General features: G+C 42.7%; 2 protein-coding genes across 5 annotated transcripts in view; one reads left to right on the forward strand and one right to left on the reverse strand.

The window, feature by feature from the left end:
* Positions 1 to 764: 764 nt before the first annotated feature.
* Positions 765 to 7,218, forward strand: NTAN1 (N-terminal asparagine amidase). Of its 4 annotated transcripts, none has more exons than XM_065645126.1 (10): positions 765 to 926; positions 1,811 to 1,913; positions 1,998 to 2,063; positions 2,628 to 2,736; positions 3,757 to 3,830; positions 5,002 to 5,055; positions 5,553 to 5,606; positions 6,138 to 6,235; positions 6,603 to 6,716; positions 6,906 to 7,218. In XM_065645126.1, exons 1-10 carry the CDS (start codon positions 846 to 848, stop codon positions 7,083 to 7,085), a joined length of 933 nt encoding a protein of 310 aa, XP_065501198.1. In that variant the 5' UTR covers positions 765 to 845; the 3' UTR covers positions 7,086 to 7,218. The 4 variants fall into 4 exon arrangements, with proteins under 4 accessions (XP_065501198.1, XP_065501199.1, XP_065501200.1 ...); XM_065645127.1 differs by having other exon boundaries at positions 7,019 to 7,218; XM_065645129.1 differs by lacking the exon at positions 765 to 926 and adding an exon at positions 1,324 to 1,437.
* A 269-nt stretch (positions 7,219 to 7,487) lies between these two features.
* PDXDC1 (pyridoxal dependent decarboxylase domain containing 1) overlaps positions 7,488 to 23,605 on the reverse strand; it is a 31,076-nt gene continuing 14,958 nt past the window's right edge. The window contains exons 7-23 of the mRNA XM_065645125.1: positions 23,408 to 23,476; positions 22,846 to 22,924; positions 21,985 to 22,069; positions 21,102 to 21,150; positions 20,893 to 20,994; positions 20,567 to 20,692; positions 19,400 to 19,450; positions 18,104 to 18,167; positions 16,408 to 16,496; positions 15,802 to 15,907; positions 14,595 to 14,766; positions 13,887 to 14,005; positions 12,934 to 13,055; positions 11,715 to 11,807; positions 11,530 to 11,626; positions 10,204 to 10,308; positions 7,488 to 9,359 (exon numbers count right to left, since the gene is read on the reverse strand). Coding sequence (XP_065501197.1) covers positions 9,097 to 9,359; positions 10,204 to 10,308; positions 11,530 to 11,626; positions 11,715 to 11,807; positions 12,934 to 13,055; positions 13,887 to 14,005; positions 14,595 to 14,766; positions 15,802 to 15,907; positions 16,408 to 16,496; positions 18,104 to 18,167; positions 19,400 to 19,450; positions 20,567 to 20,692; positions 20,893 to 20,994; positions 21,102 to 21,150; positions 21,985 to 22,069; positions 22,846 to 22,924; positions 23,408 to 23,476 — 1,791 coding nt within the window. The 3' untranslated portion in view covers positions 7,488 to 9,096. The remainder of the gene's footprint in view (positions 9,360 to 10,203; positions 10,309 to 11,529; positions 11,627 to 11,714; positions 11,808 to 12,933; positions 13,056 to 13,886; positions 14,006 to 14,594; positions 14,767 to 15,801; positions 15,908 to 16,407; positions 16,497 to 18,103; positions 18,168 to 19,399; positions 19,451 to 20,566; positions 20,693 to 20,892; positions 20,995 to 21,101; positions 21,151 to 21,984; positions 22,070 to 22,845; positions 22,925 to 23,407; positions 23,477 to 23,605) is intronic.

A 23,605-nucleotide genomic window follows, 5' to 3' on the forward strand; every position in this document is an offset into this window, starting at 1 on the left:
GAGAAAAAAAAATGGTCTTCGGGGAAAAACTCTCGTCTTTGGGATCGCCTGAATATTTGTGGCTGCTGGAGGAGGAGAGAGCGGCGTGGGTTCATTTGTAAACTTGGGGCTTTATCATGGTTCCTTCCAAAACGATTTTTTATAATGATTTATGGATAGCTGGCAGCCGCAGGAGGGCTTTGTGCCGCGTTAACGCCCAGCCCCGGCCCAACCCCCGGCTCAGCCCCGGCCCAACCCCCGGCTCAGCCCCGGCCCTGCCCCCGCTCAGTCCCGGCCAAGCCTCCGGCCCAGCCCCGCTCGGCCCCGGCCCAGCCCCAGTCCCAGCTCCGGCCCAGCCCCGGCTCAGCCCCGGCCCAGCCCCAGTCCCAGCCCCGCCCAGTCCCAGCCCCGCTCAGCCCCGGCCCAGCCCCAGTCCCAGCCCCCGGCCCAGCCCCGCTCAGCCCCGGCCCAGCCCCGGCCCTGCCCCAGTCCCAGCCCCCGGCCCAGCCCCGCTCAGCCCCAGTCCCAGCCCCGCCCAGCCCCGGCCCAGCCCCGGCCCAGCCCCGGCCCAGCCCCAGTCCCAGCCCCCGGCCCAGCCCCGCTCAGCCCCGGCCCAGCCCCCGGCCCAGCCCCGGCCCAGCCCCAGTCCCAGCCCCCGCTCAGCCCCGGCCCAGCCCCGGCCCAGCCCCGGCCCAGCCCCAGTCCCAGCCCCCGCTGCCCCCGCGGGCGGTGCCGCCGCTGCCCCGCCCGGCCCGGCCCCTTCCCAGCGGCCCTGGCGGCGAGGCCCGGCCCGGCGCCGGGAGGACGCGGAGCCGCCGCCGCCGCCGCCGCCGCCGCCGCCGCCGCGGGCCCGGGCGCTGCCCGCGATGCCGCTGCTGGTGAACGGGGAGCGGATCGACCTGGCCCGGCCCACGGGGGACCTGATCCGCGCCCACCCGCACCTCGAGGTGAGGAGCGGCGGCGGCGGCCCCGGGCTCGGGGCGGCCGGGCCGGGGAACGCGGCTCCGCAGCGGCGCGATCCCCGCGCTGTGGCGGCGGGAAGGCCCCGGGTTGAGTGGAAATGAGGAAAATCCGTGTCCGGGGGGCGGCGGGCCGGGCGGTGTGTGGCCCCGACCCCTCCCGGCTTGCGGGGAAACCGCCGGCCCGTTCCGTGCCAAGCGACAAAAACCGGGCACGAAAGCGAAAGCCGTAACTTTCTGGAAGGCCCTGACACCATTTCCACTCTGTAAACGTAACCCCGAGGGTGACGGTGAACCGAGAATTGCCGAGCTGGTTGGGAACGTGTTTCTCGTGAGAAAACGTTTCTGGAAACGGAGGTTTTGCTGCTGCAGGTTGGATAGGACGGTGAAGCGTTTCCTGAGCCCCGGGCTGGCAACGCGCTGCTGGCGCCGCAGGCCTGTGCGGCTCCGCGGGACGCTGGGCCGTCCGGGCGCTAAGCCGACAAATGGAGATATTTTGGTAAGTACTACGTAAACGTGCTGGATGATGGCAGGAAAAGACCAAAACTTCTACACTTAAAAATACTCCCGTCCTAACTAAACTTCCGCGGTCAGGTCTGGTATGGCCTAATCGCCAAGTCTTTCTGCCTTTTGTTGTGTCTCCGTCATCTATAAAGGGTTTTGTCTGTTTATGGAATGATGGGATTTAACAATTAACTGGATCAGTGGCAGGAAAGTGAAAAATTCTCAAAGTCCAGAATATTCCGAAATACAAAATACGTCTGTTTCTCTCTGACCAGGCTCCCTTTGCTTCTCAGAACTGATGTTTCCGTCAAGTAACAGATACACCTGAGGGTTCAGCCACTGTAGTCTCTGTTATCATTTATCTTTAGGAAAAGGCAAAAGTTCTGAGAAGTCAGCCTGCTCGGGTGGTGGAGCCCAAAGGTCTCCTCTACGTCCAGCAGCGGGAGTTTGCAGTGACCACCCCTAGAGATGGTAGGTGGGAACAGAAATGTTTGTTCTCCTGGAGCAATGATTTTCAGAGCGGGGTCCTTACGGCATTTCTCCCCTTCAAAACAGGTTCTGTTTCCATTCTTGGATCAGACGATGCAACTACCTGCCACATAGTTGTGCTCCGACACACAGGTATCGTTAAAGGGCATTCAGAACAAAACCCGTACGCCCGAAATAATTAATTACTACTGGGTGATGCTGCATTAATAAACTGCAGTTATATCAACTTGAATTGCAAAAAGTCGGGTGTTGTATTAACTGAGCGACTTGTTCGAAGAGTCGGGGTGTTCAGTGTTGGAGGTTCATGTTCTGGCTGCTCGGTGAGCAGATCCCAAACTCGATCTGCTCCTGTGGCCGTGCTCGGCAGCTCAGGCCTGCGGGGCTTGGTGTTATAACAATAACAGAGGGAGAATTTGCAGAAGGATCCTTGCTGCGTACTCGAATTTCAGACATCAGAGATGTTGCCTGGTCTTGGTTAAGAGGGCGCTTGTACCCTTCGCGTGATTTTGGTGATTTGATAACACAGCCCACGATGAGGTTATCACCTCGTTCGGTCAGCCCGCGTCTCCTGCTGGAGGCTGCTGTCCCGGCACGGGTGAGAAGGTGCTGGATGCAGCTCTTACTCCACTACAGTGGTGTAAACTGTTACGCTGCCTAATTAAAATAATTAACAGCCTCCAATAACGTCTTCCTCAGGCAGCGGAGCCACGTGCTTGACGCACTGCGACGGGTCGGACACGGAGGCCGAGGTGTCGCTCGTCATGAGCGCGGTGAAGTCCTTCCCTGACCCCACGGGACGCGGAAGGTCAGCTCTGCTCTGCTGCTCGGGTGCCGTTTGCACAGACGTTGTTGCAGGTGTTAAGGTTGGGGAATTTTTATGTGATTATATGGGGCTCAGAGAAGGTAATTGTGCAAGAAATATCTCTTGATCAGGAATCACACGTAAAGTTAGAATGATTTCCTTGATTATGATTTTGAGGGCATTTTTAACAGTGGCTTAAAACACAGTTCTGCTCTGAGTAGTGTCTCTGTAAAACTGCCATCCTGAAGTTTCATGTTTGCAGTTTGCCATTTAACTTCTGTTTCAGATGTGAAGAACCTTCCAAACAACTGGTTTTTGATTTATGGTCTATTTTTCCTTCTAGACTGTTGGTCTTGGAAATTCCTCTTGGGATCTGAGAATCCATCTGGGATTTTAGGAAGTCCCACATTAAAATAAAAAAAACCAAAACCAAACAACAACAACAAAACCAACCAAACAAAAACCAACCAAAACAGAGGAGAGGGGTAGGAGGGCGGGGGAAAAAGCTCTGAAATGGAACTTAGCGAACAGCGTTCTTCCTGGATGTGGAGGTTTTTGCCCTTTATCAAACTACAGTTGGATAAGAACAAGAACTCACTAAGCTTAGAAGATCTGGTTTCTAAAAGCACATCATTTGTCAGGGCTTGTCCTTACATAGACACTTCTCAGAGAAGAACCTTGTGTATGATCCAGAGTAGTCGTGAGGTCACAGGAGCAAAAATCTTCACGTTTAATTAACCCTTTCTTGGGAACTGGAAGGTGGTTACTTAATCCAGTCCAAAGCCGAGGCGCTGACCCTCAGAGCTGCCCCTGGGTCAGGTGGAATTGCATGCGAGTGCCTCCTGACTTTTAAATTTGTGCTATTTCCTGGGTGATCCCTGCGCCGTTCAGAAGGGAATCACCATCAACATGTGAGGCTTCTCTACTGGTCGCTTTGCAGTCTGGGCTGGGGGTTATTTTGTAACGCTGTTGACTTTGGGATGTTGTTTTAACTGCTGTTTCCTGTTATTCCATCTCTGTCAGGCTGGAAGTGCACCTAGTTGGAGGTTTCAATGATGATAGGCAGTTATCACAAAAACTTACTAATCAGCTTCTTAGTAAGTTCACGTTTTTTCCACTCTCATGTCCAAAACAAACAAACAAAAAGTTCTGTCAGGATTTGGGTAGTTTGCTTGTGTTCTGAGCCCCCTGTCTTTTCATGGAAGGATGTGTGGATTCATGTTGAAGGGTGTCGACCTGAGAACTTGGTCCGGAGAGGGGTTGGGCTCCTGAGGCTGTGGCCGCTGTGGGATGGGGCGCTGAACTGGGCATTTCTTCCTGCTTTATATTCCAGCGGGTAGAACTGGAGCTCAGCTCAGCCAGGCTGGGTTCTTGGCTCTGCTGCCGAAACGCTACGTGGTTTGGGTCCAGTGTTGTCACTGTCTACATCTATAGATGTGGGTGACTTCATTAGTTACTATTCATTTCATACCTTAATGCGATGAGGTTAAATTTAATTAGCATTTGGAATTGTCTGATGGAAGATGTGACGTCTGTTTATAAAATCTATAGTCTGAGAAGTGACTGTGGTGCTTTATGAACAAACTGGAAGCATGAAGCCCGTGCTCAGCCCCCATCCGTGCTGTGGCTCACGCTCAGCGCCGTGGGCTGCGGGGGACAGGGCCGAACAAAACAGAACCGGCAGCGGTCCTGGGACGGTCCCTCGTGGCCATCGCACCTGGTGATTCCTGTGTTATGGGGCCTGTGAGAGTTCTGTACAGAATTAAGTTGGTTAATTTATTTTATTCAACTTTCTGATTTTCATGCATCGAGTTACAATTTGATACAATAACGCTGTAGTGGTATTAGAATTTCGAAAAAAGGAGAAGTTTTTTAGCTGGCGTGTGGGATGGTGAAAAGCATAATTAAAATACAGCAAATGAAAGACTGGGATTGCTCACTCTATATGTAATATTTTAGGGAAATACATGTAAATATAAGGTCTTAAATGCGTAGTGAACTAAAGCAGAGCTGATGTGATGCCAGAGCTAAACCAGTGTCTGTATAAGATGTGGCACAGCACTCTTAGCACATTTTTGCTATTACAAACAGCTACTCGCTGTAAGTCCTCGTTACATTTAGTAGCCCTGGTGTTAATTTTATACAAGTGAGTTTGCAGCAAGTCTGCCCATCGCTGTTTGCGCTGCGGCGGGTGCATCTGCCCCTAGTGCCCAGTCTGTGGGCGGTGCCCCCATCGGTCTCACGCTGCTGTTGTCCTTGTTGCTGCAGGAGCCTTCCATCTCCAGCCCGATGAGCTTCATTTGGTGACTTTCTGCGTGACACGTAAGAAAATGTTTCCTTAGGTTTTGAAGTATCTTGGCTAAAATCCTAGTGCAGGTGTGATTTTTTTTTTTTCCCCCGCACACAGCTCTTTTATGTGCCCTGTAAGAAAGAACAGAGTCCTCCATAACGAGGTGTGATGTTTTATTGCCCGTAGCATGTGTGGTAATTTCCTTTTCTTCATATTACATCCAGGTTGTATTTCCATTATTTTTGCATTTCAGCGCTGTTGGTGACTTTTACATCTTTGAAACTTGGCATCATTGTAGTTTTGCTTTGTGGATTTTTTTTCCCCTGCAAAATCGGAGCGGCACGAGGCCGGAGGCGGCTGTTCCAGGCCCCAGTGTGATGGTGTTCGCCTGTCCCATCTTTTTTTCTCTCTTTATGCAACATCAGCCCTGTTCTTCTCTGGTAACACGCAACTAAATGAATGCTGCTCAGAAAAAGATCCAAAATTCTACGACTTCTTTTTTTTTTTTTTTTTTTTTTCTTCCTTACAGAACTAAATGACAGAGAAGAAAAGGATATTCACTTTCCAATAATTTACGGAATAGGTGAGTTAAATTAGAATTCAATTAGTTTTTTTGTAATTGGTTGGGTTTTCAGATTTTTGTATTAAAGGGGCTGTTCTAATGATGGGGTAGAGTCCAGCCTAAAAGTTCAGTGCTGCTGTTGGAGGTGTAGGTAGAAATAGAAGTTTTCCTCTGGTGCCACAGCTGGGGAGCTGCATACGGGGATGTGGCTGTGAACAAACACAAGCAGCTTCATTTTGGTTCACTGGACTTTGGCCAATAATCAAGCTACTACACTCACCTTTGGGGTTAGAATTCAGCCTTCTTTTCATTGTTAATTTTGTATTTTTTCAAATTAGTTGATCTCTGAAAATGTTCTGGAATGTTGCAAGGCTGCCAAAGCAACATCAAAATAAGTAGAAATATGCTGTCACAGGCAAGAGAGAAATACAAGAAGAATATCTGGTGTGGTTTAAAGTTCCTGCAATACAGTCATGTTGGGGATGTGGTCATTTCAAACAAGTGTCTTGTAAGAATCCATCGTTTCTGTATTTAAACACTATTTTCTCCCAGCTGTGAACGTTAAAACAGCAGAGATTTTCCCTGCAACCTTCCCAGAAAAGGGGCCAGATAAGGATTTGCGTTCAGCCCATGTTTTAACAGGAGCAACAGTGAGTAAAAATAACGGCAAGAAAGGGTATTTTTGCTGGAAGGGGAGACCAGTTAGGGGTAAAATGTCAAAAGGTTGAAGAAAACAATACTTTGGTAATGTTCTGTCAGTAACAAACCAGATGAGGAAGATGGAGGAGCGGAGGGGAAGGACACGGGTAGAGATGAAACCCGCCGAGCTCTCGGGGTTTGGGGTCAGCCTGGTCCTTCCTGGGGTGGGACCAGCAGCGCAACTTATGTAAAGAGATTCAGGTCATGGGCATAATCCCTGCGGTTCTGGGTTTGTTACAGTTTAATGTCTCGTTTGTCAGCTGTCCCCTTCCCCTCTGTGCACCCTGTCTAACGCGTACGGCCCCGCTGTCCTTACAGCTGACAAATGTTTACGATACAAAGACAGAACAGCTGCACATCGGGCCCTATTTCTGGAGGCCTTTCCCATACGTGGATTTTTGGCTGGAACAAGATGATGAACAGATTTTACAGGTACCTGAAACTGTCTTTTTTTTCCTCCATTTGGCTGAGTCGAGAGAGGGGTGGGGTCTGACAGGCTGTCAAAACTTTCCACAGTGCGCTGGCTGGGGTGGGTGGGAAATAATCTTATTAAAAGGCAGAATAATCGAGAACTCTGTATCCTGAATGTCAAGCAGCTCTTGCCCCCATCTTGTTTTTCAGAATCTTTCCACATCGCCCCTGGCTGAGCCACCCCACTTTGTTTCCCACATTAGATCTACATTAACATTTTTAAAAGAACATCCATTTCCATCTCGCTCCCTATTTCCTGACAGGAAACCTCGCATCTACAAAAAAAATGAAGAAGGGTTGTGGGAACAGGTTTGTTCTGACAAGATCTAACCTGGAACCAAACACCACAACTGCTTTAGGGAAGTCTAGGCTTGCGAGAAGAGCAATTTGTTGCAAAAAAGCGTATTGCTGGTCACAAATACTATTGTTCCTGTGCTTTTCAAAATAAAGTATTTTGACAGAAGTAACTTGCTTTTTCTGCATTACTTATGTAGGAATTCCTGCTACTTTAAAGCAAGAATTTGGCTTTATGTTCTGTTGTTCCAGTGCAGTAAATTGATGAGCACAGATACAGAGAGGCAGCAGTGCTGAGAGCCCGAGAAGGGAACTGATTACATTGACTCTTTAAAACACTTTAGAAAATGATTTTCTACACAAAGTGAAATACAGTTGCCTACACTTAACGCTTACTAAAATCTAGGGAAGTATCCTTCAACAATTAATTAATTCAAGAGTAATAATTTGAAGAATCTTTATTGAAACATTCAGAAAGTATCTAAAGAATGAAGCTCATTCCAACAAAACTACTAGTTTAACACTTCCAAATATAAAAACATTAAAAATTAATCTTTGTGGAGATAGCTTTATCCCCAACAAATTACTCTTATTAACATACTTCATTGCACCAAAGAACCCAAGAAGGAAGACTAGTCAACTTAGTTGTTTTTGCACTTCAGAAAAATTGCACTGATTTCCCTCAATCACTCTTGTTCACACATCCCCACCGCACAGGCTCCAGAAGCTGAAAGTCAAATCAGGTGCCAGTACAACTCCAACCCCCCAGTTTGTTAGATGATCAAGGTCAGTCCTGCTACCACTACAACCCATCTTACAGTTCACCTTTTAGAGGGGAGAAAAATCCCCAAACAAAACCCAAATGAAGCAAACTGCAGTACTTGGATCCAGTTCTACAGGGATGGGGTGGTTTTCCCCCAAAATCATGTATCTTTGGGAAAGGAAACTTATCCAAAAAGCTCCTTTACACAAGAGGCTCTGCAAATTTGCAGCAATTCATTAAGATAATTTTGGGGGCAGGGGGACACTGCTCCACCTTAAGGGTTGATTTACCCAAAGCTTTGCTTGTGCCTTTAGTCATTGTAGCTACTAAGAAGTTGTGCTGTAGTGTAGATAACCTATATAATTTCTCTCAATCTGTACAACTCCTGCTATAGGTAAGTTACTGTTATTTAAAAAAGTGTTGAAACCATCACAAATGTATTGGTTTTTCAAGCTTTACTACAACTAGCTTTAAAAATACACAACAAAAGAACTCCGGTCACACGACAAATGTGTTCAGTAGGATTTGGTTTGTAACTGCTGTGCAAAGGAAAAGGGGTGTTGGCGATTTGTCCCGGTGACACAAGCAAGCGGCCGTTCCAGCACGCACCGGCACTAGATCCTCCTCAAAGGCTTAAAAAAAATAATCACTAACTTATTCCCTGCTGTCCCTGGGGCCTGGGCCGGGTCCAGTCACACAACAGCAAGAAAAACTGGCCGATGGCAACAAGCCGCTCAGTGACACCGATGCACCCGGCAGTCACTGCTCACAACTGCTGGGTGACCTTCCTAAGGGGAGAAAAGGAGTGAAACGCAGCTAGTGGTGCCTGCAGGAGCTGCTAAACTGGATTTTAAATATTAAAAAAGGTGAACAATGGGCAGTTGATTATTTTTAAAGTGTGTTAACATAAAATTAGATCATTTAACAATTATTTGGTGCACCTGTATTCTCAGGTTTGGCTGATTGGTTCATTACCAACTACACCCATGCCTAGGAAGGAGAACTGCCAACAGTTTTTACAAATGGTTATGAGCAGTTAATGAACTTCACTAGTACTTTGGTGACACTGACATAATAGAGGATTAAAGCAACTGTAACAAGTGTAGGATAAGACAAATCTCTGTCCCATGGGGGGAATTTATGTCTGTGCAAAATCCCAGTTACCCAGTTACAGTTATTACTGTACTAGCATGTGGCACTGGTCACGTTTTAAATGTGTCATTAACACCCCGGCTCCCGGGGCTCGGGCCTCCTCCGCAAAGTCTGAAACCCACCAGCAGGATTTTATCTTTGACTTTCTTGTTCCTCTACCTTCGTGCAGTCATTTGGCGATTTGTCACTTGGAATGTCCTCAGTGTCTTTAGTTATCGCCTGTGCCACCTTCTCCTGCTCCTCTGTTTTTTCAGTCTCCGAAGGTCCTCGCTCCTGGCCAGGGGACAGAGTCGGGGGTCTCTGATCCATCCTCTCCAGGTCATCACAGTGACTGACTGAGCTCGTCTCACTGAATCCATCGGAACTTCTCAGAGACCTTTTAAAAATTTTCTGGCCTGTAAAGTGTTTGAAGAACGCGGTACCAATGAAGGCAGCAAATACAAAACGCTGTATGCACAACTTCAGTTTCAAAGAAAATACCTGAATTTCACAACTGCAAAGAAATAGATTCAATTTGGGTACTGGCTTGTACCTGAAGCACAGACACGCACTTACAGCTACGTACACAAGGCACCAGCACTCATGTTATCCTGTGTGAACAGAAACTGCTGAAATTCAGCTGAACACCGAGCTGCCCGTGTGCTCAGTGAGGTCATTCGAGGATAAAAATTTGTGCTGAAAATTGCAGGCTGGAAGCCAAACAGCTCAATAGGTGAGTTCAAACTATGGTCTTCCTGCCAGGCAAATCAACATTAATTGCTGTAATAATACAACTACAAAGAAAGTGGCACAGATGTAGTAGATCTTCACCTTAGAATGACTTTGTCCACAAAATATTGGGTAGCAACAGAAATGCAGTGGCTCAAATACACAATTATACATTATCAATGCTTTTATTTCAAATAAAACTTTCGGCTTGTTACCTGCTGATTTTTAAAACTCAACCTCATAATATTCCAGAGGAAGATGCCAGACTTCATAGGCAGTTGGCAGTTAATGGGATAACAGCTCCCTGTAGGAAGATTTCCTTCCCAGGAAGAATTCTTGGGGAGAAAACATACAGGGCTGGTGTTCTGTGCAGTGTTTAAATTTAGGTTTTTAAGGCAGACTTGAGGTATTAGAAGATGAGCTCTAGTTCCAGATATTACGAGAGACGGAAAATGATGCTGGTTTTGTGTCATGCAACTCAGATGGCAGGAGGTTTTAGCAAATTTCAGAAATTAAGACGTAGGAACTTACCAGGAAGTCTTTGCTTTGCAAGGCTGGAAGTAGGAGTTGGTGGCGAAGTATTGCCTGTTCCTTGGGCCTTGGATATGTATGTAGATTCTGTGGATTCTAGAGAGCCTGCGGGTTAAACAAAAAGTATTAAGTTGAATACAGCACAAACTAGGCAAGGTTTCTGTCCATCTGTGTTTATAAAGGTGTGCAACAATCTTATTTTTACTGCACATTTCTGAAACTGCACGTGCTGGGTTGAGTTGAAACTGCAACTGGATGGTGGTTCCCAAGTGCTGGGGCTCCGAGTGCTGAGCCTTACAAAGATGAGTGATGTTTCCCCACACACTCTGCAACACTGCTACCCCTGATATTCCTTTTCCCTTCTCCTCCCAGCTGCTGAATGGTGCAGGTGGAAGGGGTGTGTGGCTGTGAGGGGTGAGCATTCCCAGGAAACCTGGGTTCTCTACCCTAAGAACATCCCCATTGGCACATGAGGAATCAGAAAGGCCCAACTACAGCGGAAATCCTTCCTCGCTGCTGACAGACACACAGACAGCCGGGCCCTTGTTCTAGGCCCAACAGACACTACAGCGTTCAGGAATATTCTAAGGATATTGCGGTGAAAAATTCTAATTTCAGAAAGTATGATATTAGTACATCAGTCTTAATGAATTAAAAGCTATAGACAGTTCTTTTTGCATCACCAGACATGAATTACAAAAAAAGGAGTAAAAGCTGAGTCTTTTACGTTGTCATATTACATTTATTAGTGTCTCCCTCAAGGCCACGTTGATACCAGCCCTCAGCTTGTCCCGTCAGACCTGGCACTGCTCAGCACGCAAACCAGAACGTCAACAACGCAGCAGCAGCCAGACGGTCTGAAACCAGGACAGACAGCGACCTCGAGCTCCCGCAGCGCAGACACCCCAGTGCCGCTCTGCAAGCACACACCAGAGAATTCACCTGCATGTTCACGGGGAAGCAATGTTCCAAGACCTGAGCTACCCCGCTAGCTTATGTATCTAGACACAGCGTAAACACCAACCTGTTGCAGCGTATGTAGCCAAAAGTCACAGAAATTATTCCTCTATTGATAAATGCCAATATCTCATGTAGGTTTTTTTAATGTGACTCAACATACAAGAATAAAATGTAAATGTACAAGTGAGGTTAGAAGATTTTCTTATGGGATGTAACAGAAATAGTGAAAAGCATGTTGTACAGCCTGAGGGTGGATTATGTCACTCATGATCAAATCAGCAAAAGAAAGTGTTTTGCAATTTTAATTTAAAATCAGAAACAGTTCTAATGACAGCATTACATGGCTGCAGATGCACCAAGTCCTACCTGCTGTTAAATTAAACGTTCTTCCCTTTGGTGAGGCTTGGAACGGAGAAAACCAGTTCAGCACAGAGCCCACCACAGGTATCTGTCGCAGCAGCCCCTGCAGAGCACACAGTGAGTGGTGAGCAGCCAGCCCGCGGGGGACAAGTTATTTCAGGTTTCCCAGGTAACTCGAGTTTATGCCTTACCTCTTCCAGAAGCCGTTCTTCATTTGCTTTCTGGAGCTGAAGTTGTGCTTCCTGTATCCCTTTTCTAACAACTTCAGTCATGTTTTCCAACAACTAATAAAAACCAGAAATTATTATATATATTATTTGGACTTGAAATTGTCTTTTTAATTCAGGTTTTGGGGATGTCAACACTGCAGTCAGATATTTTTCTAATTTAAGACTGTATTTGGCAATCACTATTTTGTTATTAAAGAATGTACAGGCTGACTGCAAGATTTTTTAAAGATATACCCAGAGGACAGAACGTCATTTTAAACGGGAGTGGTACATGTTTTTCTTTTACTTAGAAATGAGCCTGTGACCCAAATTCTTCAAAGATCTGCTTGGCACAGAAGTGTTCGTCAGATGCTGAATCTGACTGGGAAGAGTTTTTAGGTTTAGAGTCCATTTTGCTTTCTAGAAGTACCCAGGACTTAAACCAGCCTCACAGTCAGGCAAACAAACCATCTCGCCCTCAAAGCAGCACAGGGGCTTCAGGAGTGGCCAGGAAGTCTCCAGAAAACACTGCTAGAAATATTTCATTACCAAAGCCAACATATTCCCATTGGCAGGAATAGGATTTCTGACATTCTCTTTCCTTTTTTTAGGTGAGGAAATGAAATGCCCAACACCAGAGGAATGAAAGGACAGACTTTCCTTTGTGATACTGGTCATTTAGGAATTCTACTTTAGAGAACATTTGGAGAACTCTAATCAGGTAAATCCTTTAACAAAAAGGAATTAATCATCAGCTTTATTACTTCAATAGGAAATTCATAATTTCCATTTTTAAGCCACCCATTTAATTTTTTTTTGGTACACTTTAGGGCACAGCTTTATCTTAAAGCTGGTGTAAACAGTCTCAATCCCAGCTCACAATCAGCCTCCACCTTCCCCTTTATTTAGTTTTGACATCTTAAATTTTGGTGATAAAACAAGCCTGTTTCAGAACTACTAAAGTTTTTCATTAGAACTAATGAACACAGGACCACGAACATAAATCAGGACACCCTCAGAATATCATAATCCTCTAACAGAAGTTCTCCTTATGTGGACACAGATTATTATTTCCACAGTCATGAAGACAGTTTACTGCGGGCAAGTACAGTTTACTTTCACAAAGAACAAAACCATGAAGCCAACGTGGAAGGGGAAAAAAAAGAGGTGCCGGAATGCTCTGTGATTTATTAATACGTACTCTGGAATTTTCTTCAATTTCTCTGCCTGTTGCTGCAATAGTTTCAGCTAACTCGGACACGTCCAGGTCCTCGGTCACCATGCCAATATAAATGCAGTTCTTCTGCCCGCCAAATTCGGGACCTGCGAGCACAGGGAGAATCAAGTCTTTGTCACGTACAAAACCGTATTCTTGCCATAGATACCACACGCATGCTTGTGAATTGGGAAAATCTTAATACCACCGCCTCCGCTTCACTAATTAAGTGGAATATCCACACAGGTATAAATTATGCAGACTAATAAAAAAAGCTCAGCCCTGTGGGCTTTCAAAAAGAGAAGAGAAAACAACATCTAAACAAGAAAAACAGTGGATATTTTATACAGCAAAGGAGTTGTAAAATAAGTATCAGGGTTGAACATGCTTCAAACTCATTACTTGCTGCCATTTACCCATTACTTAGTTTCACTAGGGCACTATATTTTTGAAAGCTAGATCAGAGTTCTGAGAAAGCAAATTAATATTATTTCAGCTATAATGTGGCACTATGTAAATGTGAAAGTGCTGCTAATTATCACAAGAGTCACATGAAGCTTTTAATGTACCCCCAGAAAGCAGCGAACTGGCCAGTGGGTTTCAGTGAGATCTGCTTTTCGCTAACGAGAAGGCTCAGTTTACACACAGGAAACTCCGCTGCTTTCGTCCGTTCTGACACAGAAACACATTTGGGTCTCGTCGCTCAGTTTTCACAAGTATTTCCGAGAACTGTGCACTTTGCTCACCCCGCACAACGTTTATGAGCTCAAACGGGTGAGGAACAAACACAGTTAAAGCCATTTCTGCAATAACCATATACGCAGCAGTGTAATTCTGCATTGTAACAACCCGTGTCCAAATGACCTGTTGAACCATTCTAACACAGCCAGTGACGTGACTCTCAGCTCCAACAGAAGTTTTTTAAATAGCGCAATTACCCGAAGAAAAAGTGAGATCCGACTCCAGTTCATTTAATTTTTTCAGAAGTTCTGTATTGATTTTTTCTAGTTCCTTTTCTTGTTTGTCATCATTCTTCCCATCACTGTGATAGTTGTATCTTCAAACCAAACCAGAAGATAATGATTTCGCTTCACAATACATACAAAAATACATATACATTTAGCAGATTTCTACCAATTTCTGTATTTTACAAACCAAAAACCTCAAAACAAGATCAACAAGTTTACTGCTGCTTGTCAGTGGAGATTTGGGGGTGGGAGGAGGTTGCTGCTGCTGGCTTAACTGAACACAATAGATTTGTAGGTAATATACTGGTTATACTTCAGCTGCTTTGACTGTACAGAATCCTTCCCAGAAGACTCTATCAGAGGATCAGAACAGACACTTGGAGGGTTTTATTCAGTATATTCGTGAATCTCACAATAGATAGAAATCTAAGCTGCCTCCAATATTAGAACTGTTGTCCTGATTTTGCTAAAACAGCTCTTCAGCTTTTCTTAAAAAAAACCCAAACCTCAAAGTAAGCAACACGAATAAGGTAATTTTTAAACAGCCCTCAAAAGCTTCAACTGGGTGCAAAGCCAGCAAACAATACATACAAATCACCACTAAAGAGATCACGTATTCCTTTCTGTTAATGCACAGTCTATCCAAATACATAACGAAGAGAATATTGAAAATTTTACCTTACAACACCTAATCCTGGCCAGCTGAGATCTTCAATATACAACAGGCCTACAGTTCTTCTCACTTCTTGCTCAAATTCCTCTCTCAGTTGCAGTGTACTTGTCAACACTGGTATCTTCATTTTTAAACAGTCTACTAAGTGATCAACATCTTGTATTTCAGTTCCTAGAACTAAAGAGCTGATGTGTTAGTGTGTAATAAAAGTGAACGGACACACACAGATGTCTGAATTAAGTAATCTGTAAAGAAGCCAGTCTGTAAGTCAACCATAAATATAATTTACAGATAGTATTGAAATATCTTGATCTATATAATGGTGTTTTTTTCTGCAGTTATATATCCACTGATACATCAAAATGGAGACAGCTAAGGATTTCATAAAAATAAGCTAATCAAAAGGATTTTCTGATGTTACAGACTAATCAGGACAATGCCCTTTTCCATCACATCACAAAAACTCCTCTTCCCGTAGCCAAACAGGTAACGACTTAGGGTTTTTTTGGTCTTAAACCAGCATGGAACCTAACAATCAACCAACCATAACAGCATCAACAAGTGATTTATTCCAAAATGTACATTTCTGTGTGCAGCAGGATTCTCTCATGCCATGCATCACCCTGGGCCGCGGCAAGTGCTATGTGCATCTGCCGAGTCTAAACAGAGTATGTATGTGGTGCTGGCTTAAATGTAAAATTTAAGACACTTTCCAAAACACAGATTCTTATTCCCCCCATCAGTAATTATAGAAAATACCTACAGGTTTAGCAAATAGTTGTTCTAATTAAGTAGCTATATTGTGGACACAAGGACCATCTCAGTGTTGAAACACCTGTGTAGAAAGGTCAAGCATCTCATGTTAAGCAGCTGAGATAAGAGAAGGGAGGGATGGTTTATCCTTCGTATTTCTTTTATAACTGTCAGGAACAAAGATCTTTTTGCCTTGCTTATCCTACAGAATTTAAAAAATAATGAGTAAAAGTCTTTCTCTGCAGAGGCAGGGAGGCAATGTCACCCACAGCAGCTGAGGTACCTCTAATGCACCCACTGCCAAGGCACAAAATGGTAAAGCCAAGATAGTTTTGTGTATTAACAAAATCCTCACCACATGAGAATATACTGGAGAGTTTCTTGATTATATCTGCTTTTATACCAGGAGATTGTTGTACAATTGTACAGCGACCCCCAGTTTTTACAGGAGGACGTTACCTGCAGCAGTCATGAGGGGGCTGAACCGCACACACGTGCCCTCGTCTTCCAGCTCCACCACGTCGGCCCCGCTGGCCGGGACCAGCTGCGCCAGCTGCTCTCCCAGCTGCCGGCACACAACACAGGGTGAGCTACATGTGTAAGTCAGAGGTTCCTGCAAAACTGTCACTAAGGAACCATGATTATTACAAAATGGACCCAAAATAATTATGTGCTCAGCTCTCTGAAAGCACAGGTTTCTAGAATTAGTCTGTCTTTTCCAGCTCTTAAGAGGATTGTCTGTCCATGAATACACAGCCATGGTCAAGGAAGTATCTAGCTGGTTAAAAAAAAAAAAGAGTTCTAAAGTTTTCACATATTCCCACAGGACCAAGAAAAAAAATCCACTACCAAAAGCTTAAGATGCAGTAATAATTTCAGTAGTAATTACATGTAAAACAATCAGAAGCGTGAAAGCAACTTTGCTTTAGAGTGAAATCATATTTTAAAACCAAAATGCCCACTTATAACAATAACAGATCAAGAATAATTGTCAAACTAATCCAGCCCTGGAAGCATTCCACTGTCACTTCTTTTTTCCTAAAGAGAAAAAAAATCCATTCTTACCCACTGATTGAAAGTGTCATAAATGTGTCTTTCATTGCTTATTATGGGGTGCTGAATAGTTGAGGCCTGGGCAGTATGTGAGGTCTGATCTGAATCCAAAGATACAAGAATCACAAAAGTGCATTTTTACTTAATTAAACAAAAGGCAACCTAAAATTCAGATAAAAGACAATTACATTTCCTAGGTAATGTAACACAACTACACAATGTACTGGACCTCAAGCAAACTAACAAAGACTTTTTTTTAAAGGTATGTCGAACATGACAAATACTACAAGTAAAACAGAGAATTGAATATATTTGTTTTAAAAACAAGCAATAAAATACTTTGCTCAGTTTTGACATTCAAATGCCTCAACAGAAATAAAAACATTTTTTTCACAAAGCAAAATCCTGTCACAGCAAGCTGCAATACTTAATTTGATGCAGTCAGCTACTTTTAAATCAAGTTTTAATGATTACTTTCTGCTATAAACCACACAAAAATGCTACTACGAATTTTAAGGCCATTATACACATAAAACATGCAGAAATGGCCAAAGACTTCATAATACGTCCTTATAATTAAAGAGGGCGACTTGTCCCTAGTAAAGCTTTTCAAATAAATGCATCCATGTACAAAGCAATCCGCCAGCTGACAACACCAAGATGAACAGGTTTACTTTCTAAGTGCAACCATGAATTAGATTAAAACCCAAAACAACCCTCCCCCATGCCCAACATGAGAACTCCACAGACAAGTAAAATCAACACTCGTAACAAAACTACAAAGTTTTGTAGCAGTCTTTTGTCTCATCCCAGCTTTTCTCCCAAGTAGCAAGTGACGGGACGAGAGGAAACTCCCTCAAGTTGCGCCAGGGGAGGTTGAGGTTGGATCTGGGGAACAATTTCTTCCCCAAAGGGCTGTGGGGCATTGGAACAGGCTGCCCAGGGCAGTGCTGGAGTCACCATCCCTGGAGGGGTTGGACAGCCAGAGATGAGGTTCTCAGGGACATGGGGCAGTGCCAGGGGTGGGTTATGGTTGGACTCCACGATCTTGAGGGTCTCTTCCAACTGAAATGTTTCTATTCTTTATGAAGCTGGACGTTCCCCCCGCCCCCCCGAGTGTACACATACAAACTCCCCAATGTCCTCCACTGTCACTGACAGAACAAAACTCTTCCAAGGACCTTCTGCTCAGAGCCACATATGGTGTGGCTACTCTATACACGTGACTATTGCCAGAGTTGTTCCTAATGTGTTGTGCTCTTTTTAAAACTATTGCAACAGCAAGTGTAGTCAGTAACACACAGAAACGTGGTTCTTGCAACCAGCTGCTAAAGTTGTAAAGGGAGCAGAAAGCTTGAACAGAGCCAAGGAAGATCTTCCGTCCTCAGCACAACCAGAGCTGGCAGCCTTGGAGACCTTCCTCAGCTGCTCTCCACATCAAGTCACACACAAATCTATCCTCACTCAAGAAGGCAGAACATGACTTGCCATGGAAATTCAAAACACTTCAGTCTAGCTAAAAAAAAAAAAGCAGCTATCGCATGTATGGATTCTATCACTAGATCATTACCAGCATTCACAGCCTTTCTAAAACCTTGTTATGCAAGAAAAGTGCGCTACAGAACATTTACCGCAAATTCATTTTACAAATTAGGAGTTAAACTATAAAGAGAGGGGGGTTGATTTTGTTTTTAAATAAATCACATACCTCTATTTGAATATTCCCAGAAGAACTTGAAAACCACGACTGGGGAACTCAGTTCATCTTCAACCTTAAAAATTAAAACAAATCTAGATATATTTTCACACATATTTTAAAGATTTAATGCAGTATATAGTTCCTTAGACTGCTGAGCAAAGCAGATAATTTTGTTTTGACAGCAGTAACAATGATCACACTGCCTCAGTATTAGAAGTTAACTCTAGGAGTGCGAGCAAACACAGGGAAAGGAAATCATTATTCAGATTATTCAGATAAAGCAGAATTGTATTGATTCAAATTATGCATAATTAAAATTTGGGCACTATACAGCAAGACACCTAAGAATGTTCATTAGCAAATATACCGTACTAAACAGTTTATTTAGCTTTAAGTATTTTCAGACATTAACGTGTAAAACACCAAAAAATCTCTTGGAAATTTCCCCAGAATCATTGGAGAACATCCAGAAAGGTCCAGAAGAAATAACAAGATGATAACTGATTCTACTTTGGGGGTAGGAGAAATGAGCTGGGCAGCCCCTGGAGGCAAATGTGCAGCTACTTTTCACAATCCTACAAATGCAAGATTTTAGTAGAAGTGGGAAGTTCTAGAGTAATTTGATCTCCCAAGGCCACTAATACTCTTGGAAAAACAATTTTTACAGAAACGGTTATTGTCACTCGGAATGATCCATGAATTATCTATTGCCCCAGAAAACTAAGCTGAATCTATTTTCTATACATCAAGTGTCAGTTAAAATTGGGGGGCTGATAAACCCATGAAACCCTGTTGAATGGGACATCTCATTCATCATCATCTCATCTCATCATTTAGAAATTACATCTAGTAATTTCTAAAACTATTTCTGGTGTGAAAACCTCATCTGGGATAATTTTTGTGTATAATTTCACAGGGCTCAAAGGATCACCCCAACAGCAGGGGAAGATGCAGCCCAAATGTATTAGAGAGGCTCACAGAAACTGGTTTCACTGGTATTGCTGAACAAATCCATGGTTTAAATGGAATTGAATCCACTTCTGGAAACAATTTTTGGATGCTGCTCTGTCAGCTCCACTGAGTACATGAGTACACAGCAACGGAACAAATACAACCAAGAGGTCACACGCAACCAAGCCATATAATTTCCTTGAACGCCAGAACTTAACTAGAAAGATATCAGGCACCTTCAAAACAATGGTTATGATTTAAGTAATATTTTAAACTTTTAAAATCAAAGTTATTCTTATCATTTAACAAGCAAAGACTAAGCTATACAACCAACATATTAAATATAAACCGTACCGAAGTTTTAATGAAATCCAGGTTTTTCAAGTTTTCCAACAACCTTTGGCTCTAGAAGACCACAGCAGAAAGGAAACAAAAGGAAGACACAAACACACCATTTTAGAGGGAGAAAATTATTCTGATAAACATGAAATAGTCATTACTGTAGTGTCTATTTCTGAACACAATCCTACGAGATGTCAGGAAATTCATCCAGTTCTTATTTGTAAGTTTAGAATGTAATGGAAAAAGATTTTCTGGTTTTAGTTGACTACAAAGTGATTTCCATCGAATTAAGGTCTTAGTGCATTTGTTGAGAAAATTCCAGATATATTACAACTCCGTTGACTAACTAAAGCACACTGCGTAGCAGAACAGTTAACTGTTGCAAAGCTACCATAGCAACTGGTTATGATGGCTTTCCTAAATTATTTTCATTAGAAAAGACTGTGCTTTAAGACTATTAATAGACTATTATAAAAGCTAAGATCAATCTTAGATGCCACAAAATCTTAATGACTAATACTTTGTCACTCGTGTCTTTTGTGCCAATAGGTTCTTCGTTAACCATTACAGCAACTTTCCATTCTGCCCTTCTTTCGGTTTTCAGTAAGTGCTGTACCTTTAAGGAAAAATGTTTTGTATATAAACAATGCATTTTTTAAACACATTATATTGGACTTTCATTTTCACTAGGGCAAGGACACAATTTCAAAAATAGTGCACTTGCCATTGTAAAAAAAAAAAAAGGAAATTATTATTTTAGTTTACTGTTTAGAAAGAATGAAGTATTTATCATTTAAAAAACTAATAACATTTATAGGCTGATAGTAAAAGCACATCCCTCCTGCAAACACTCTACTCTGCTTTCATAGTTTGTCTGTAACACGACATGAACCAATATGCTATACTGTCAACAACTACAGTATTTTCAGTTGATTCTTCTACAGTGCATTACAATAATCAGAGAGGTGTATTAACAGCTATTATAAAAACATTCCTAAATATAACGGGGTCCTGTGACAGGCACTGGGATGGCGCTTGTACTACCCTTGCAATCTGAACCTTGTTTCTGCTTGGAGACTGCAACTGTTCAATCAGGAGGTGGGGACTCTTAGGAACAGTCTCAAACCCACACACAAAGCAGCAAAGTATCCACAAACAACATGCCCACGACTTGCTCACCAGTTGCGAGCCGTGTTTTATCCTCTCCACAATCCCGTCATGGCCCAGGTACTGCAAGGAGAGCCATAGCGGCAGCGCGCGGAGCTTCTCCACAGCCTGACTGGATGTCAGCCCCGCTGCTAAGGACTACAGAGGAAAAACAAAAAAAACCCCGCTATTAACCTCTCCTCAATTATTCCATTTTTGCCAGCTTATGGGATGTGTCACGGCTTAAATACGGGAGCTTTTGTAAATTATAATTTAGATGCTTATGAACAAGACACTACAACGTAATTAAAAGTGAAGTCTCAAGATCTTGAGAATAATGCCTGAGAAGTTCAACGTACCAAAGACGGGTCCTCGTGTCTGTAGAGTGTCACTGCAGGAACAGCCGGGAGACCCAGCCAGGAACCCAGAGTCAGAGTCATGCTGTCACACTTTGTAGCAGCCTGAAGTTTATTACAATAAGCAGAATATAAGCCATACATATTTTGATTAGATCATGACCTTAAAATCTAGAGCACGTTATTACATTTCCAGATATAGTAAAACATACCAGTACAGAAGAGGAGACATAACCCAAAGCCAAAGTTGCCAAATTCACACTAGAAAAATAAAGCAGTTTTAGCACATATTAAATATGTATTAAGAGGTAGCATTTTAACCTTCAGTTTAAATACTTCATGTTGATGTGTAAAGGGAGGTAACTTTCATTTGTATATTTTTCATTACTGGTGCAGTAGTTGTTGCTACTTGGTATTCCAAGCTTGAAAACCCCAAATCCATTTCAATCTAAAAATGCTTCAGTCCAACCTTTGGGGAAATCATCCCCTAAAGTACTACCCCATAATTCAGCATCAATTTGGTATCAAAAATAAACAACATGCAAATATAGCACTATATAATGACATATCAGGAGAACCAGAGTCCAGGGCTCAAAAAAAAAAAACCTTAGAGCAATTAAGTCTTCATGAACATTGTCTAATGCTTGGAATTTCTTTTCCTCGTGGTTTAATCCTCCTCCCAGTTATGCTGCACCCTGCACGTGCAGCAGTCTTCCTGACAACCTTCATTAAAGCGTCATCTCTTCCATACTCATTTCATTCTCAATAATCAGTGTATAATGGCTCCCCTGACTTGTCCTATAAGGCCTTTTTATTTGGATTCCAAGCTCTTCAATGCAAGGGCAGATAAGATCTGAGTAAAGGTAACCACTAACCTATGCTGAAATAACTACTCCAATTAATTATTCCTCTATATGTAAAATGATCTGTATCTCATATAATGAAATAATTATAACCATACAACATGCTTAATATGCCAAAAATAAACACGGTCCTTTGGCCTCTACCAGCTTGTTAGCTGTAAAATTACATGCCGTCCGTTAGTCAGGCTTTTTAATGAATATAGTTATGCGAAATAAATGTCAAGTTTCATACCCTTCTACATGGAGCCACATATTATACTGCTCACAAAGTTCCTTCAGCCGGCCAAGTTTATCTGTGTGTCCAGCACCTGGGGTCCCTGTGTTGAGATGGACAAAAACCAATCACAAAGGGTAAGCACACAAAATAGGGCTCAACATAAAAGCACCTCTTGTACTGTTGTCAAAAGGAAGAGGTTTAAAAAAAAAAAAGCCCACTACACAATATTTGTATCTGGTTCATCATGACTTATGAGTAATCAGAATTCTAGACAAAAAATATTCGTTTGGCTTGTCAACATATGCTAAAAATACTTAGAAAATTAGATGTCCTTGGCACTCAAAGACCCAACAGCCTCAGATAAGAAATGCAGAAGACATTTTTGGTATGTTCCAAGTATGACCTCAACTAAAGGAAACTAAACCAAAATTAACATCTCGGATGTTTTTCCAAGTCCAAAGCAAGTAATAGTCACCACCTTCATTTGTACTTAAAACAATGAGCAGCTCTGTTTAATTAACTAGAAGAAGAATATAATTTTTAAAGCTAAAGTTGATGCCACATCCATTACAAAATTCTGAAGTGTTAATGTGAAACTGATTTTCAACAAGAGATTTGCACTCACTAAAATAAGTTCTAGTCATATTAATACATCAACTGACATAAGCAGAACTGCAGCAGTACAATCCAACTTTAAATCAGTTAAATAAAAATCCTTCTATACAGATATTTATTGTGTGGTCATTAAGATATTTCCCAAAATTTTTTGACACACAACCACTAAGCTGGTTAAGAAAACATATTTTTAATTTGGTTTTCCTATATATTCATGAAATAGTGTGGGGTTTTTTGTTGTTGTTTGTCCATAGCACTTACCGGCATTGGCCACAAGCAACAAAGGCAGTTTTCCAGACTCAACATCATCTTTAATTAATCTGTCCAACAAAGCAACATCCTGTTATCAATAAGAAAAAGATATGTATTTATAAATACGTTTGTCAAACAATACAGAATTGTTTCTGCTGAACTGGTAAAATGTGTTCAGATTGAAAATGGACAGCACTCCAAAGTTCTGTCTTTGTGGCTTGCAGTTTCTTCTTCTCAAAGGTAAAATAACCTGAAGGTCAGATAAAGCATTTGTGAAAAACACAACACAAATACATCAGGTAGTTTGTAAATGTCCATCTGACTACACCTAATCTAGAAATCTTGGATTAAAAAGCGCCTTACTACACACCACTAAAAATATCTTGCAACTGACAAGACAAAGATATAAGCTGCTGGCTTTTTAGATATCAATCTACGATTTGTACACCTGTAACGCCAAAGACAGAGGTTGAAAAAATAAATACATGAATAAGCTTTTCCTAACAACATACTTGACATTAATTTAATGCAGATTAAAAAAACCCAGAGCTCTCAAGGAAGACAAACTTACCATTTGATGTTGAGATCCAAACATAGTGTTACAAGGCACACGGCACATACAAGAAAGGGGTAGCCCTAGCTGTAATAAAAAAGATGGAATTTCAACAAGTGAGACATACTCATTTCCAGCATGCACAGAAATAGAACGTGACACAAAAAATATGAAGGGGGCCTGGGGAATCAAGGTCTCTTACATTTTGCTCTTTAA

Source organism: Caloenas nicobarica, chromosome 14, assembly GCF_036013445.1.
Source record: "Caloenas nicobarica isolate bCalNic1 chromosome 14, bCalNic1.hap1, whole genome shotgun sequence".
In the NCBI taxonomy this organism is placed as follows: domain Eukaryota; kingdom Metazoa; phylum Chordata; class Aves; order Columbiformes; family Columbidae; genus Caloenas; species Caloenas nicobarica.

Bases quoted from the DNA above. Each gene is read 5' to 3' on its own strand.
- NTAN1 (XM_065645126.1), top strand. From the start codon at position 846: ATGCCGCTGCTGGTGAACGGGGAGCGGATCGACCTGGCCCGGCCCACG. The intron at 2,064-2,627 runs GTATCGTTAAAG...CGTCTTCCTCAG, and splicing joins AGTTGTGCTCCGACACACAG to GCAGCGGAGCCACGTGCTTG. The intron at 6,717-6,905 runs GTACCTGAAACT...CTTGTTTTTCAG, and splicing joins ATGATGAACAGATTTTACAG to AATCTTTCCACATCGCCCCT.